Source organism: Mobula hypostoma, chromosome 7, assembly GCF_963921235.1.
Source record: "Mobula hypostoma chromosome 7, sMobHyp1.1, whole genome shotgun sequence".
NCBI classification, from domain to species: Eukaryota; Metazoa; Chordata; class Chondrichthyes; order Myliobatiformes; family Myliobatidae; genus Mobula; species Mobula hypostoma.
In genome coordinates this window covers 8,830,814-8,843,499 of record NC_086103.1, presented here as the reverse complement: position 1 = coordinate 8,843,499, position 12,686 = coordinate 8,830,814, and the positions used below count along the sequence as shown (strand labels likewise).

Genomic DNA, 12,686 nt, shown 5'->3' with positions numbered 1-12,686 from the left:
TTAAGAACCCTGGGGTGTAGTCATCTGCTTGAGGTGATTTACCTACTTTTTGACCTTTCAGCTTCTCAAGCAGCTTCTCCTCAGTAAAAACCACTGCATTCACTTTTACCCGACACTTTTGAATTTCTGGTATACCGCTAGGGTCTACCACTGGGAAGACTGATGCAAAATATTTATTCAGTTCATTCACCATTTACTTGCTCCCTATTACTACTTCTCCAGCGACATTTTCCAGTGGTCTGATGTCCACTTTTGCTTTTCTTTTATTCTTTTATTTTAAATGAGATATATTCAGAAGAAGCATAAATGGTATTGACACTTGGCCAGCTACAATGTTTGTAAGTGATTGACAAATGGGGTTCATTTTCTTTCTATCCATGGTTCATTTGAGAAACTATGCTTGCTTCATTCTCCTTTGGTTGAAACTGAAAAATTTGACGGGTCAAAGCCCACTTTGTAATATGGTAAAAGTTGAGAAAAGAATGGTCTATGAAGAGTTAAACCTCCTGGTGACATTGCTGTGAGCATTCTCAGCAGTTGACCTTCATTCCCCTTGACACGAGATGCTCGGTTATTGATTGGTACCCTCAACCTCAAAAGGATTTTACTGAAACTAGACTGACTGGGTCTAATTTTAATGAATTATGAGACAAAATATTCTTTTATCGCCAGGAAGTATTGGTATATGAAACTAAGACTTGCTTCCCCCCTCTCCCAGGTACTGTTGTTTTATATTAAAGCCCCTCAGTTAATAAATCAGCCATGACGGAATGGTGGAGCAGACTCGATCAGCCAAGTGGCTTAATTCTGCTCCTATGTCTTATCATCTTCATTCACTTCACATTCTATAATGACAAAAAGAAAAATGGAATGAATGATTCACCACTTTCTGCAATTACTTAAGAAATTGCATAAAAGGAATATAGTTCTTAAACAGTTAAAAAAATTTGCAGGCATTGCAAGACAAAGAAATGAATATTCTAAACTATAAAACATTTTAGAGGTATAATTATTATCCAACAACAATGAGATTAACAGAATATTTTAAAAACTAGACCTTAAAGATAATTTGCTATCCCACAAGCTTAACTCTGCAACCCCACCCACTCACCATCATAATCCTCTGCTACCACAATCCTCTGAGAACTGTAGAATAATCTACTGCACTGCTAGGACAGGGGTAGGCTATAGGGTCTGGGAGGGAGAAAGCACTCTCCATCTTTGCAGAATTCCAACTGTTACACATTTTGTAAGCCAGCTGAAGTAAAATGAACTTTAAATGCACTGGAGCACCATCTTAAAAACTCTTTATTCATAAATCCTTTTCATCTTCAAGGGATGTCAGCAGCAAATCATTTTTTTAAGCATTAGATATCAATTTCCCTGCCCATCACCATAGGTTAAGAAAATCATATTTTAACTTGTGTTATATAGCCACCAAAAGTAGAGGTATTTGCAGATATTAGGCCGCAAACAAAACAAAAAAAAATGTTGTGGATTAAAAGCATTTCTGAACAAAGGGGTACCTTTTTTGAGAGTGCCAGGAAGATGCTTTTAAAGCCACGGTTAATCATGGAGTCTGCGGGTGCGGAAATGTAACAAAAGAAAGGTTTGTGAATAGAAGAGGGCCACCTCCTGGCTAACAAGTTTATGCAGACTGAGCCACTCCCTTGACAAATTGAAAAGGTTGTGTGATCGCTTGAGGAAGGAACAGAAATGAGGGCAAAACATTTTTAAAAAGGGCCAACATAGTCGAGTGGTCCTTAACACAAACCTTCACAAATTTGAATACTTGTGTTTTTTTCTTGAACATGGACTTCCTTTGTTCTAACATTGTAATGAATAGAAGACAGAAGATACTGTACTGTTGCTACGTGCACTAACGACCCGCCTCATTTATACAACCTGATTCTGCAATACTCAATCATGTGCACTCGTGCTGCCACCCTCAGGAATATATAAACCACTACTTTCAAGATTTGTATCAGAAGCAGTACACAGAATGACTAAATAAATAGTATGATTTCTTTAGCCAAGGGGTGGCGATTCTGTGGAATTCATTGAATGGAGAGCTATGGAAGCCATATCATTAAGTATATTTAAAGTGGAGGTTCCCGATTTGTCAGGGCATCAAAGGTTACAGGCAGAAGGCAGGAGAACAGGGTTGAAAGGGATAATAAATCAGCCATGATGGAATGGCAGAACAGAGGCGATGGGCCAGATTTCCTAATTCTGCTTTTATGTGTTATGATCGTATATAGTATTTTTTATGTATTGTACGATACTGCTGCTGCAAAACAACAAATTTCATGACATATGTCATTAATATTAACCCTAATTCAGATTCATACAGGATGGGCAAATCACATACAGATAATAAACAATTCTGGTTTCCCTATATTAAATCTTTGAAGGTAAAGAAACAAAATTCTGGGTGTTTTTTTTTACTAATTAGAGATTGTGAAGTAAGAAATAATCTTTATTTTCCTACCAAGTTACCACATGACATAGGGGTTTTAATAAATGTTGCGAATACATTTCTGTGGACATGTTGGTGAAAAAAAAATCACTATTTTACTGTATTGACTTCCCTCTGTTTGAAGGCTATTTTTATGTTTCCCATTTCACTTGTGCTATCGTCAGCACAATGATGTGCCGCAGTCTCTACATCTTGTCCCTTGACATCTGGCTCCACCCACCCCTTCCAAGGTGTTCGAATGCTGACAGGGGGGATTTTCATTTGCTTTACAGTTCTAGCTGGAAGCTGCATTCAATGTTTAGCACTCTGCAGTACAATCTGTTCTGTGGTAATAATCACAGCATGCTTAATCTTACTTCTTTTCTGTTTCGGGCTCACAGTGGTATGGGGAGAGAGTGCAGTTAAATTAAACACAGTGTGAGACACCAAATGCTTGCAACACTCTGCTCTAGCCTCAGATAGAATGCGGTTAAATAAAATAAATGATGAGAAGAGGTAGCTAAAGTCGGGGTGACAGCAAATTCTGATTTAGATGCACTGCTTTTATCTACATGGAGATGGGGGGGGCGGGGGGACAATATGTGTGGGGATTTGGGGAGGAGGAATCCTCCATTTCTTCTCTGATCTGCAATTACAGATGACACTCCCCGTTAGCTCATGGTAGCCACTAATATTATGCAGAACAGCTCCTTTGCTTCCTTGCAGTTCTAACATCAATGCATGTGCAGCGCCATCTTGTGCCTTTTCTCTATATACACACTGCATCACATCACTGTTTTGTAATGATTATTCACAATGAATTTCTGCTGATTCTTTAACACAAATGTAACAAGTTTTCTTTTGTACTTCCTCTAATGGGCAGCGTAGAGGGTGGCACGAGAGTGCAGCAGCTAGTGCAATGCTATTACAGTGCCAGCGACCTGGTTTCAATTCCTGCTGCTGTCTGTAAGGAGCCTGTACATTCTCACCAAGACCATGTGGGTTTCCTCCAGGTGCTCTGAATCCAAAAAAGGCATATGGCTTAGGGTTAGTAAGTCGTGGACAAGTCATGTTAGTGCTGGACGTGTGGCAACACTTGCACGATGACCCCAGCATATGCTCGGACTATGTTGGTCGCTGACACAAATGACAATTTCACTCCATGTTTCAATATTTCAATGTACATGTACAAGTGACAAATGAAGCTAATCTTCTTTAATTTTTAATGAATTTTTATACCAGTTGGCATCATTATATTCCAGCCACCTAGGTTTAAAATGGCTATCATAAACTGAGGTGGCTGGAACAATATAGCAAGCTCACAGAGTGTGAAGAATCAATAGGTTAATACCTGTACCACTTTCCATATTCAGGAGCTGCTGTTCAATTGAGGCCAATATAAATGCTGAGTTCCACCACTGCCTTCAATGCATCAGCAAAACATTTAGGTGATTTAGTACAAAACTCATGGTGTATAGGGCAGCCAGGATCTGTGCCATCTTATAAGATTCTAGATCCTGAAGTAAAAGAGGCCTCTTAGTTACTGGAAAGGGATCATCAACATTGTCTCTGCAAAGTCCTCCAAAGTAAATGGAAGGATAAGTAAACTAACAGTTCTGTGCCTTCCCAGTTAAATAATTATTGTATGTTCAGCCCATGTTGCCTCACTGGCATGTCTGGCCACTGAATGAGGATGAATTTGAGACTGCTCTTCCATTTGAATCCGAGATAAGCTTTGAGCCAGACATTGTGTCATTGAGTCGGATAACCCAGTCATTGCTGCAACACATCTTTCCCTGAGGTACTACCACAACCGCTGCAAGAACTCTTTTCCACACCTTTTCTCCCTTATCGGCACACGCTGGACAAACAAAGTCAACCAAAATGTTCCTATCCGCATTCTAATGTACCAAGCCACGTTCCCTCATCATGCTGTCCTTGCTGGTCAATACATTGCTTCATAGTAGGATAATGCCTCAGTTTTGATATCCTATTCAATTTCAAATCCCTGCACACTTCTCTCTCTCTCTTCTCACATTAACCTTTGCACAATATTAAATTTTCACTGCACAGATTCAAAACAACTTGCTTTGTTTTATCTAAAGATGCCATGCATGGATGAAAATTGTTCTCAATTTTGGTGAATCTGACAACAAAACCAAATGCAGAATTAAAATGTGATTGCAACAAAAAGCTATGGAAAAGACATGTACAATATAGAAATCCTACCTGCATTTATGTCAATGATGGCATTCTTTTTCAGCTTCTCCTGCCTCTCCTTCTCTGCTTTTTCTTTGGCGAGTTTGGCTTTTTTGATCTTCTCCTCAGCTTCTTTCCGTTTCTTGTTCTCCATGACTGATTGCTGTAAAAGATACAAGGACATTTAAAGATTAAAGTTAAAAGTGCATTTATTATCAAAGTCTGTATAAATTATACAACAGGCAGCCACAAAGCAAGAAACCCGAAAGGATCCAGTTAAAAAAAAGACCAAGACTATGTGGAGAGAAAGAGAAAAAAAGCACTCTGAATGAAATTGAGTTCATAGACCCGAATCCCGGAATTGCTGGAGTAGGTCTATAGCCTTTGTCCCAGTTGAAAGGTTCATTTTCATTTTATGGTCAAAGTATGCATGTACAATACAACTCTGATATTTGTCTTCTCCAGACAGTCATGAAATACAGAAAAAAAAACATGGGGCTGTTGAAAGAAAGGACATCAACCCCACACCCCCCCCCCCGACCGGCATGAAAAAGAAAAAGAAACAAACCTCGCAAACCCCAAAGCTACCACCCCTCACTTGCACAAAAACTAACAGATAACCCATCTGGAAAATGGCAGCTAGATAATCTTTATTTGTCATCAATGATCAACACCATCCAAGATGTGCTGAGGGAAGCCCACAAGTGCACCATGCTATAGTGGAAGTATTTTCATTGGTAATATTTAAAAGGGAACTGCATTTAACTTTAAGTGAAAATAGTGGAGTGCTATTGACAAAGCACATAAAGATACAGATTTTTGACCTCACAATCTATGTCAATATGATCTTCCACTTTGTTTACCTACACTGCACTTTTGCTGTAGTTGTATGCAAGACAAATTTTTCACTATATATGTGATAATAATAAATTAATACCCGATAACAATATCATAAACCTTGCAAAGCAACAAAGGACCAAATCGTCTCCATGTAAAGACAAATCTCAGTTATGCTTGTGACAAAAGCATGTACTGCTTCTACTCACAGAATAATGTTGACAAAATGATTTTTGTAACAAGCTTAACATGCACTGAGTCACTGGGTTCATATCCAATAATTTCCATTGTCTCATGCAGAATCTTAACAATGGAAATGACCGTCTTGAAGGTAGCATTTACCAGACAGGGACAGATGCAAGAAGGCAGTTTGAACTGATGCATTGACATTATCTGTATGCAATGAAGCACTTACCAAAAACATATTCTTGAAGTTGCTGAGGTCCCCGAAGAACTCTTCAATTGTCACTTTCTTAGAATCAAAGATATAGTATCGCCCAAGATCTTCAAAGTCCTCCTCCATGGTTTTATGCATATCTGATAATTTTTCAAACTGTTCTTTTGCACCTGTTATAAAACTGTATGGACACTTAAGGAAAAAAAAATACCTTGATACAAGACATAAAACATGATTCATTCATGTATAGCCTAATTCCTCAAATTTCAGGTGAGCAGAAAATTTAACACTGATAACTTTATTCAGTTGTCCTTACGAAAGGTAAATTATACAGAGGGCTCCATGATAGTGTTGTAGTTAGCACGACACTTTTACAATTTGGAGTTTGGAATTCAAATCTAACACCATCTGTAAGGAGTCTGTACATGCACCCAGCGGAATGTGTGCATTTTCTCTGGATGCTTTGGTTTCCTCACACAGTCCAAAGACGTACCAATTAGTAGGTTAACTGGTCTCTGTAAATTGTCCCTTGATTAATCTAGGCTGAAATTAGGAGTTGCTGGGCGACGTGGCTTGAAGGGCCTATTCCACGCTGTACTTCTAAATAAATAAAAATAAACAAGTGAACAGATAGTCCAGTAAGAATGCCAATTACAAAACTGCAAACTTCGAAAATGAAAACCACGAGAAATTCTGCAGATGCTGGAAATCCAAAGCAACTCACACAGAGTGCTGGAGGAAGTGAGCACCTTCGTTCCCTTCACCAAAAGCGGTGCTTTCTGGTGGCCAAGCTTTTAATTATGATTCCTATTCTAACAAGTTGGTCCACAGCCTCCTCTTCTGCCATGATGAAGCCACCTTCTTGGTGAAGGGGCAACACCTTATATTGTGTCTAGGTAGCCTCCAGACTGATGACATGAGAATCAATTTCTCTTTCTCATAAAAGTATTTTTCCCTTCCCCTCATCTTCTATTTCCCTCTCTGGCCTCTTTCCTCTTCTCACTTACCCCTGGGTCCCTTTCTCCGATGGTCCACTCTCATCTCCTATCAGATTCCTTCATCTCCAGCCCCTCACTTTTCCTACCCACCTGACTTCACCCATCACCTTCTAACTATCCTTCTTCCACTCCCCCAAAGTTTTATTTGTATATCTTCCCCATTCCTTTCCAGTCCTGAAGAAGGGCCTCAACCTGAAACAGCAACTGTTTATTCATTGACATCGCTGCTGCCTGACCTGCTGAGTTCCTCTAGTATTTTGTGCATGTGTTGTTTTAGGAAATGAAATAAGCTTCTCACTTTGATTTTGTCCCAATTCCCCTCCTATCTTCTCCCACTGGATTGGATTTACATTCATTCACTGATGTGTGAATGCATCATTGCTATTGAAGTATACAGATAGTTTCATCCCCATTTATTGCACAAAGAGCTATTTTTCAGGCAATTGCATTCATTAGCTATAGCTTTGAGAAAGAGCCTATTATACACATTTGGGAAAACCAATTCCTAAAAGCTGAATCCCTAACTGATCAGAATTGATATACAATCTAGATGAATAAGTATACTGAATTGGTTATGTTGTTGTAGTTATTAATTATGTAACAGATGTATTACATAACATATAATATTAAATATTACAGTTTCTGCAAGCAGGTGACATTTACCAAAAGCCAAACAATTCTTGACAGAGTCAGTGATAGCTGCAATCTCAGTGATGACTCAATTAGCATCATAATTAATAATGCAAAATTCACAGAGAAAGTAGGAAGCTTTAATATGTCAACCCCCCACCCTCCTGTTTATACTGAAAACAATTTCATGAAAATAATGAAATCACAATTGTGGGCCATATAAACAGTAAATACTTCAGTCTAATTTTACATCTCTTCTCAGTGATCCTAAATTACACAAACTCTAGAATAATTACTACTTTGAAAATTCAAGCAAAATCCTTTGAGAAAATTAAACACAAAGACACAGAATAATAGAAAATGACAAATCTCAGGATGATGGAATGAAAAATTTCCAAAGTAGAGATTAAATCAATGAATTTTATCAATGCTGAATCTCGTTAGACAGCATAATACCTTATTTATTTCTGACATTGCTTAAGATGGATTTAAAGTATTCCCTTCTGTATTAATCAAGCTGTATGACATTTAGAAATGATAGAATTCCAACCCTACATACGAGTCCATACCTTCTGTCATACTGGATAGGGTGTTACACACAGGGGTTCAGGTTCATAGTTCACTAAAAGTCACTAAGAAAGTGGACAAGGTGGTGAATGTGGTGTATTGCACGCTCATCTTCACTGGTAAGGGTATTCAGTATAAGAATAAGAAAAAGGACCTTTCTAGAGTCAGAAAGTTGAGCTGCAACTATATAAAACGACAGTCAGATCACACTTGGAGTATTGTGGGCAGTTCTGGTTGCCCCATTTTGTGAAGGCAGCAGGAAGGGTTCAGAAGAAGAATAGAGTGTCTGAGCTGCCTGGATTAGATTATGAGAACACTCAGTCCTCTTTTATTGTCATTAAGAAATGCATACATGCATTAAGAAATGATTCAATGTTTGTACTACAACGAAAGGTTGCATAAACTTGCGTTGTTCTCCCCAGAGTGCTGGAATCTAAAGGTAGACTTGACAGAGGTTATTTAAATTAAGGGAGACACAGAAAGGGTAAACAGTTGGAATCTTTGCGCCCAGACTGGAAATGTCAGGCACAGAGTGTGTGCTTTAAAGTCTGGGAACAGGAAGGGTGGGGAGCGAGAAAAAAAAAACAATAAGGGGCAAATGATTTTTTTTTAAATGCAGAGAGTAGTAGGTGCCTGAAACAGTTTGTGAGGATAGTAGTAGAGTAAGGCACTTTAAGGTGTCTGATTTAACAAATCAGGTGGAGTTTAAGAGGATATTAGATAAATACATGAATATTAAAGAATGAAGAAATATGGATGACACACAGGAGAGGGACACAGATTAAATTGGCATCAAAATAGGCACAACATTGTGGACTGAAAGGACAATTCAGTGATGTACTGTTCTACATTCTATGTTCTTGTGCTCTAGGCTATCTTTCTATGTTCTACCAGTAATTTGTCTGTTTTTTATTGGTATGTTGTTGCTGGATAAAAAGTTCTCTTACTATTATTTAAAATATATTAGTTAAAAGAGTAAATCATTAAAAATGCAGACATTTGGACAGCAGTCCTCATCAGAACTCAAACCCCAGCTCTAAAAAAAAAGGTAGTATTTCTGATTGATGAAATGCATTTGAAAGATATGATAAGAGTATTAGACAGTGAAGCAACACACCCTTCCATTTAACAGGCCTTTCTAAGCCAGTGAAACACATGGGTAAGAAGTTTCAACAACCATCAAAATCTACAAGGAGTTTAAAGGTCACATTTAAAGTTGACTTTGCCACTAGGAGACAGTATGTCAATGTATGTATCAACAATCAGTTGGTCAAACTACAAATTGACATGGTGTCAGATATCACCATTATTTCCAAACACACAAAACTGTTGCTCATTCCACATTGCAGTCCACTTGTGGACCCCTCCAGCTGATTGGTGAATTGCACTATATGGTGAATGGCAACCAAGTCAATAAGACCCTTAGTCCATAAAATAAAGGAGCAGAATTGGGCCATTTGACCTATCCAGTCAGCTCCCCTATTTCATCATGATTGATCCATTTTACCTCTCAACTCTAGTCTCCTGCCTTCTCCCTGTATCCCTTCATGCCTCCTTGACCAATCAAGAATCTATCAACCACTACTTTAAATATGACGGCCTCCACAGCTGCCTGCGGCAACAAATTTTACAGATTCACCACTCTCTGGCTAAAGAAATTCCTCCTCATCTCTGTTCTAATAAGATACCCCTCTATTCTGAGGCTGTGCTCTCTGATCTTAGACTCTCCCACCCTACGAAATGTCCTCTCCACATCCACTCTATTGAGGTTTCTCGACATTCTGAATTCCAGTGAGTACAGGGCCAGAGCCATCAAACAGTGTTCATATATCAGGCCTTTCAATCCCGGAATCATTTTTGTAAACCTTCTTTGAACCCTCTTCAATGGCAGCACATCCTTTCCAAAACTGCTCACAATACTCCGTGAGGTCTCATTAGTGCTTTACAAAGCCTCAACATTACATCCTTGCTTTGATATTCTAGTCCTCTTGAAATAATGAACGCTAACATTGCATTTACCTTCCTCACCTCCAACTCAACCTGCAAAGTAAACTTTAGGAAATCCTGCAGGAGGACTCCCAATCCCCTTGCACCTCGGAGTTTTGAATCCTCTCTCCACTAATGGTGTGTGTTAACAGATCAGCCAGATCTGACTGTCCTTGGTACTGACTGGACAAGGCTGATCTCTGGAGTATCCCTTTGGTTGAGGTCTGTACGAAGACAATGGCCATTCAAGTTATCTTAGTCAACACCATCAATACGTGAGACCATACAATAACTGCAACAGTACTATGTAACAGTGCTTCAAGTTGGTTTAGGTTACTGTACCAAAATGCAAACAGAACTCCATCTCCATCCAGACTCAAATCTATTCTTCTGCCCCTTAACTCTGGTACCATATGCAAGCACGGGATGAGCTGCAACAAGCTGGTGTGATCAAATTTGCCAACTACACATGTTAGGCAGCTCTGATAGTCACCATCAAGAAAGCCCATAGTACAGTGAGGTTGGGTGCAGACTTCTCAACCGGTCTCAATGCAAATCTGGAAACACACCAGTTCCCCTTAACTGGTACCTGCAGATCTCTTTGTAGAATTGAACAGGGGTCGTTACTTTGCAAAGTGGAACTTTCTCTGGCTGAACAATACCTGCAGGTAAAAGTGGCAGACAAGTCAGAGGAATTTCTCACCATTACAACACGTAAGTGGCGGTTTTCCTTCCTCTGTTTGCCTTTTGGGGTAGAGACGGCTCTTCAATTTTCCAACAGCTTATGGACACCATGCTGAGTGATAGTGATGGCATGGCCACTTGTGGGATGACATCATTGTGATGGGCATGGATCAAATCGAATACCTGGACCACGTTTTGAACAAATTTCAAGAGTTTGGACTGTGATTATGAGTCTCCAACCTGATGGCAAGAACATCGATTTCTTGAACTTCTGGTAATGCCCCCCCCCCCATCACGATTCCTGATCCCCTTTTCCCATCCTCACTTTGTCTCCTTGCACACCCACCGCCTTCCTCTGGTGCTCCTCCTCTTTTCATTCTTCCATTCCTCATGTCCTCTCCTATTAGATTCCCCCTTCTGCACCCCTGTATCTCTTGCACCAATCAACTTCCCAGCTCTTTTTATCACCCCTCCCCCTCCAGGTTTCACCAATCACCTTGTATTTCCCCCTCCCCTCCTCCCACTTTTAACTGTAATCATCTTTTTTTCTCCAGTCCTGCTGAAGGGTCTTGGCCCAAAGTGGTAACTGTACTCTTTTCCATAGATACTGCCTGGCCTGCATTTTGTGTGTGTTTGGATTTCCAGCTTCTGCAGATTTTCTCTTGTTTGTAGTCTTCAGTCAAGTATCTGGAATTCTTCATAGATGCGCACAGTTGTCGCCAGGATCCTGAAAACATCATTCCTCTCTTAAAGTTGCCTCTACATCAGATGTCAGCACCATATAATCATTTTTGAGGATGATATAACCATATAACAATTACAGCACGGAAACAGGCCATCTCGGCCCTTCTAGTCCGTGCTGAACTCTTACTCTCACCTAGTCTAAAACTAAAGGGTCTAAAAGTTGACAAATGCTGAGGACCTGAAGACCAGGTTGATCTGTCATTATTCAGCATTCCTTCCAGCAATGCACCAGCTGAGGCAGTCACACAATGCCCTACTCCACAAGTATGCCACGTGGAAATGGTCCAAACAATTCAGAGGCTTTTGACCAGGTGAAGAATATGCTGCCTTAGACATTCTCTTCATGCTGTTCAACCCTAAATTGCCAATATTCGCCGCAATGGATGGGTCCAACTGTGTGGTGAATGCGGTCAGATCTCATATCTTCCCTTAACGGTTCCAAAAAAAAGCTGTCAGACATGCAGCCAGGTCTCTGACCACAGCAGAAAGGAGCTACAGACAAATCAAAAAGGAAGCCTTAGGAATCATCTTTGCTACGATGAAATGACACAAGTTGCTTTACGGCAAGCTCTTCACTCCTTATTTATCACAAGCCACTTTGGTCTAAGACAGATCAGAGCAGTAATAGCTGCAGACCCTCTTTTTCAGTGTATCTCCCGATACCTCCTTGATGGACGGTCAGTTAAGATTGAGGAAGATGTCGCAGCTTTCTACTGACGTCATACATTGCTTTCCTGCCTAATGTTTGGAGACAGGAAAGTGATTCTCCGAGCACTTCAACCAGAAGTACTGAAACAATTCCACACTGATCACCCAGGCATCAATCGAATGAAAGTCCTGGCAAGAAGCTTTGTGTTCTGTGCTCTATAGCAACAAAGAATTCAAAGAATCCATGATCCACAAGCATGGCCTCAGGCTACCAGACCTTGGAGTTGAGCACCTATTGACTTCGCTCGCCCAGCCAATGGGTGCACCTACCTTGTCCTGGTTGGCAACAATTCCAAAATGACCAGAAGTGTTGCCCATGAAGTTAACGACAACAGAGGCTACCATTTAACAGCTGCTGCAGATCTTCAGCTACTTTGAGGTACCAGAAATACTTGTTTCTGACAATGGCAATCAACTCAGTTCACAGCAGTTTGCTGCATTCTGCCAGAACACCAGAATTATCCACTTCCATTCACCC

General features: G+C 40.0%; 1 protein-coding gene across 1 annotated transcript in view; it reads right to left on the bottom strand.

The window, feature by feature from the left end:
• Positions 1–12,686, bottom strand: part of LOC134349866 (protein diaphanous homolog 1) — a 122,414-nt gene that overhangs the window by 68,390 nt on the left and 41,338 nt on the right. Inside the window, exons 8-9 of the mRNA XM_063054830.1 lie at positions 5,910–6,074; positions 4,688–4,820 (exon numbers count right to left, since the gene is read on the bottom strand). Coding sequence (XP_062910900.1) covers positions 4,688–4,820; positions 5,910–6,074 — 298 coding nt within the window. The remainder of the gene's footprint in view (positions 1–4,687; positions 4,821–5,909; positions 6,075–12,686) is intronic.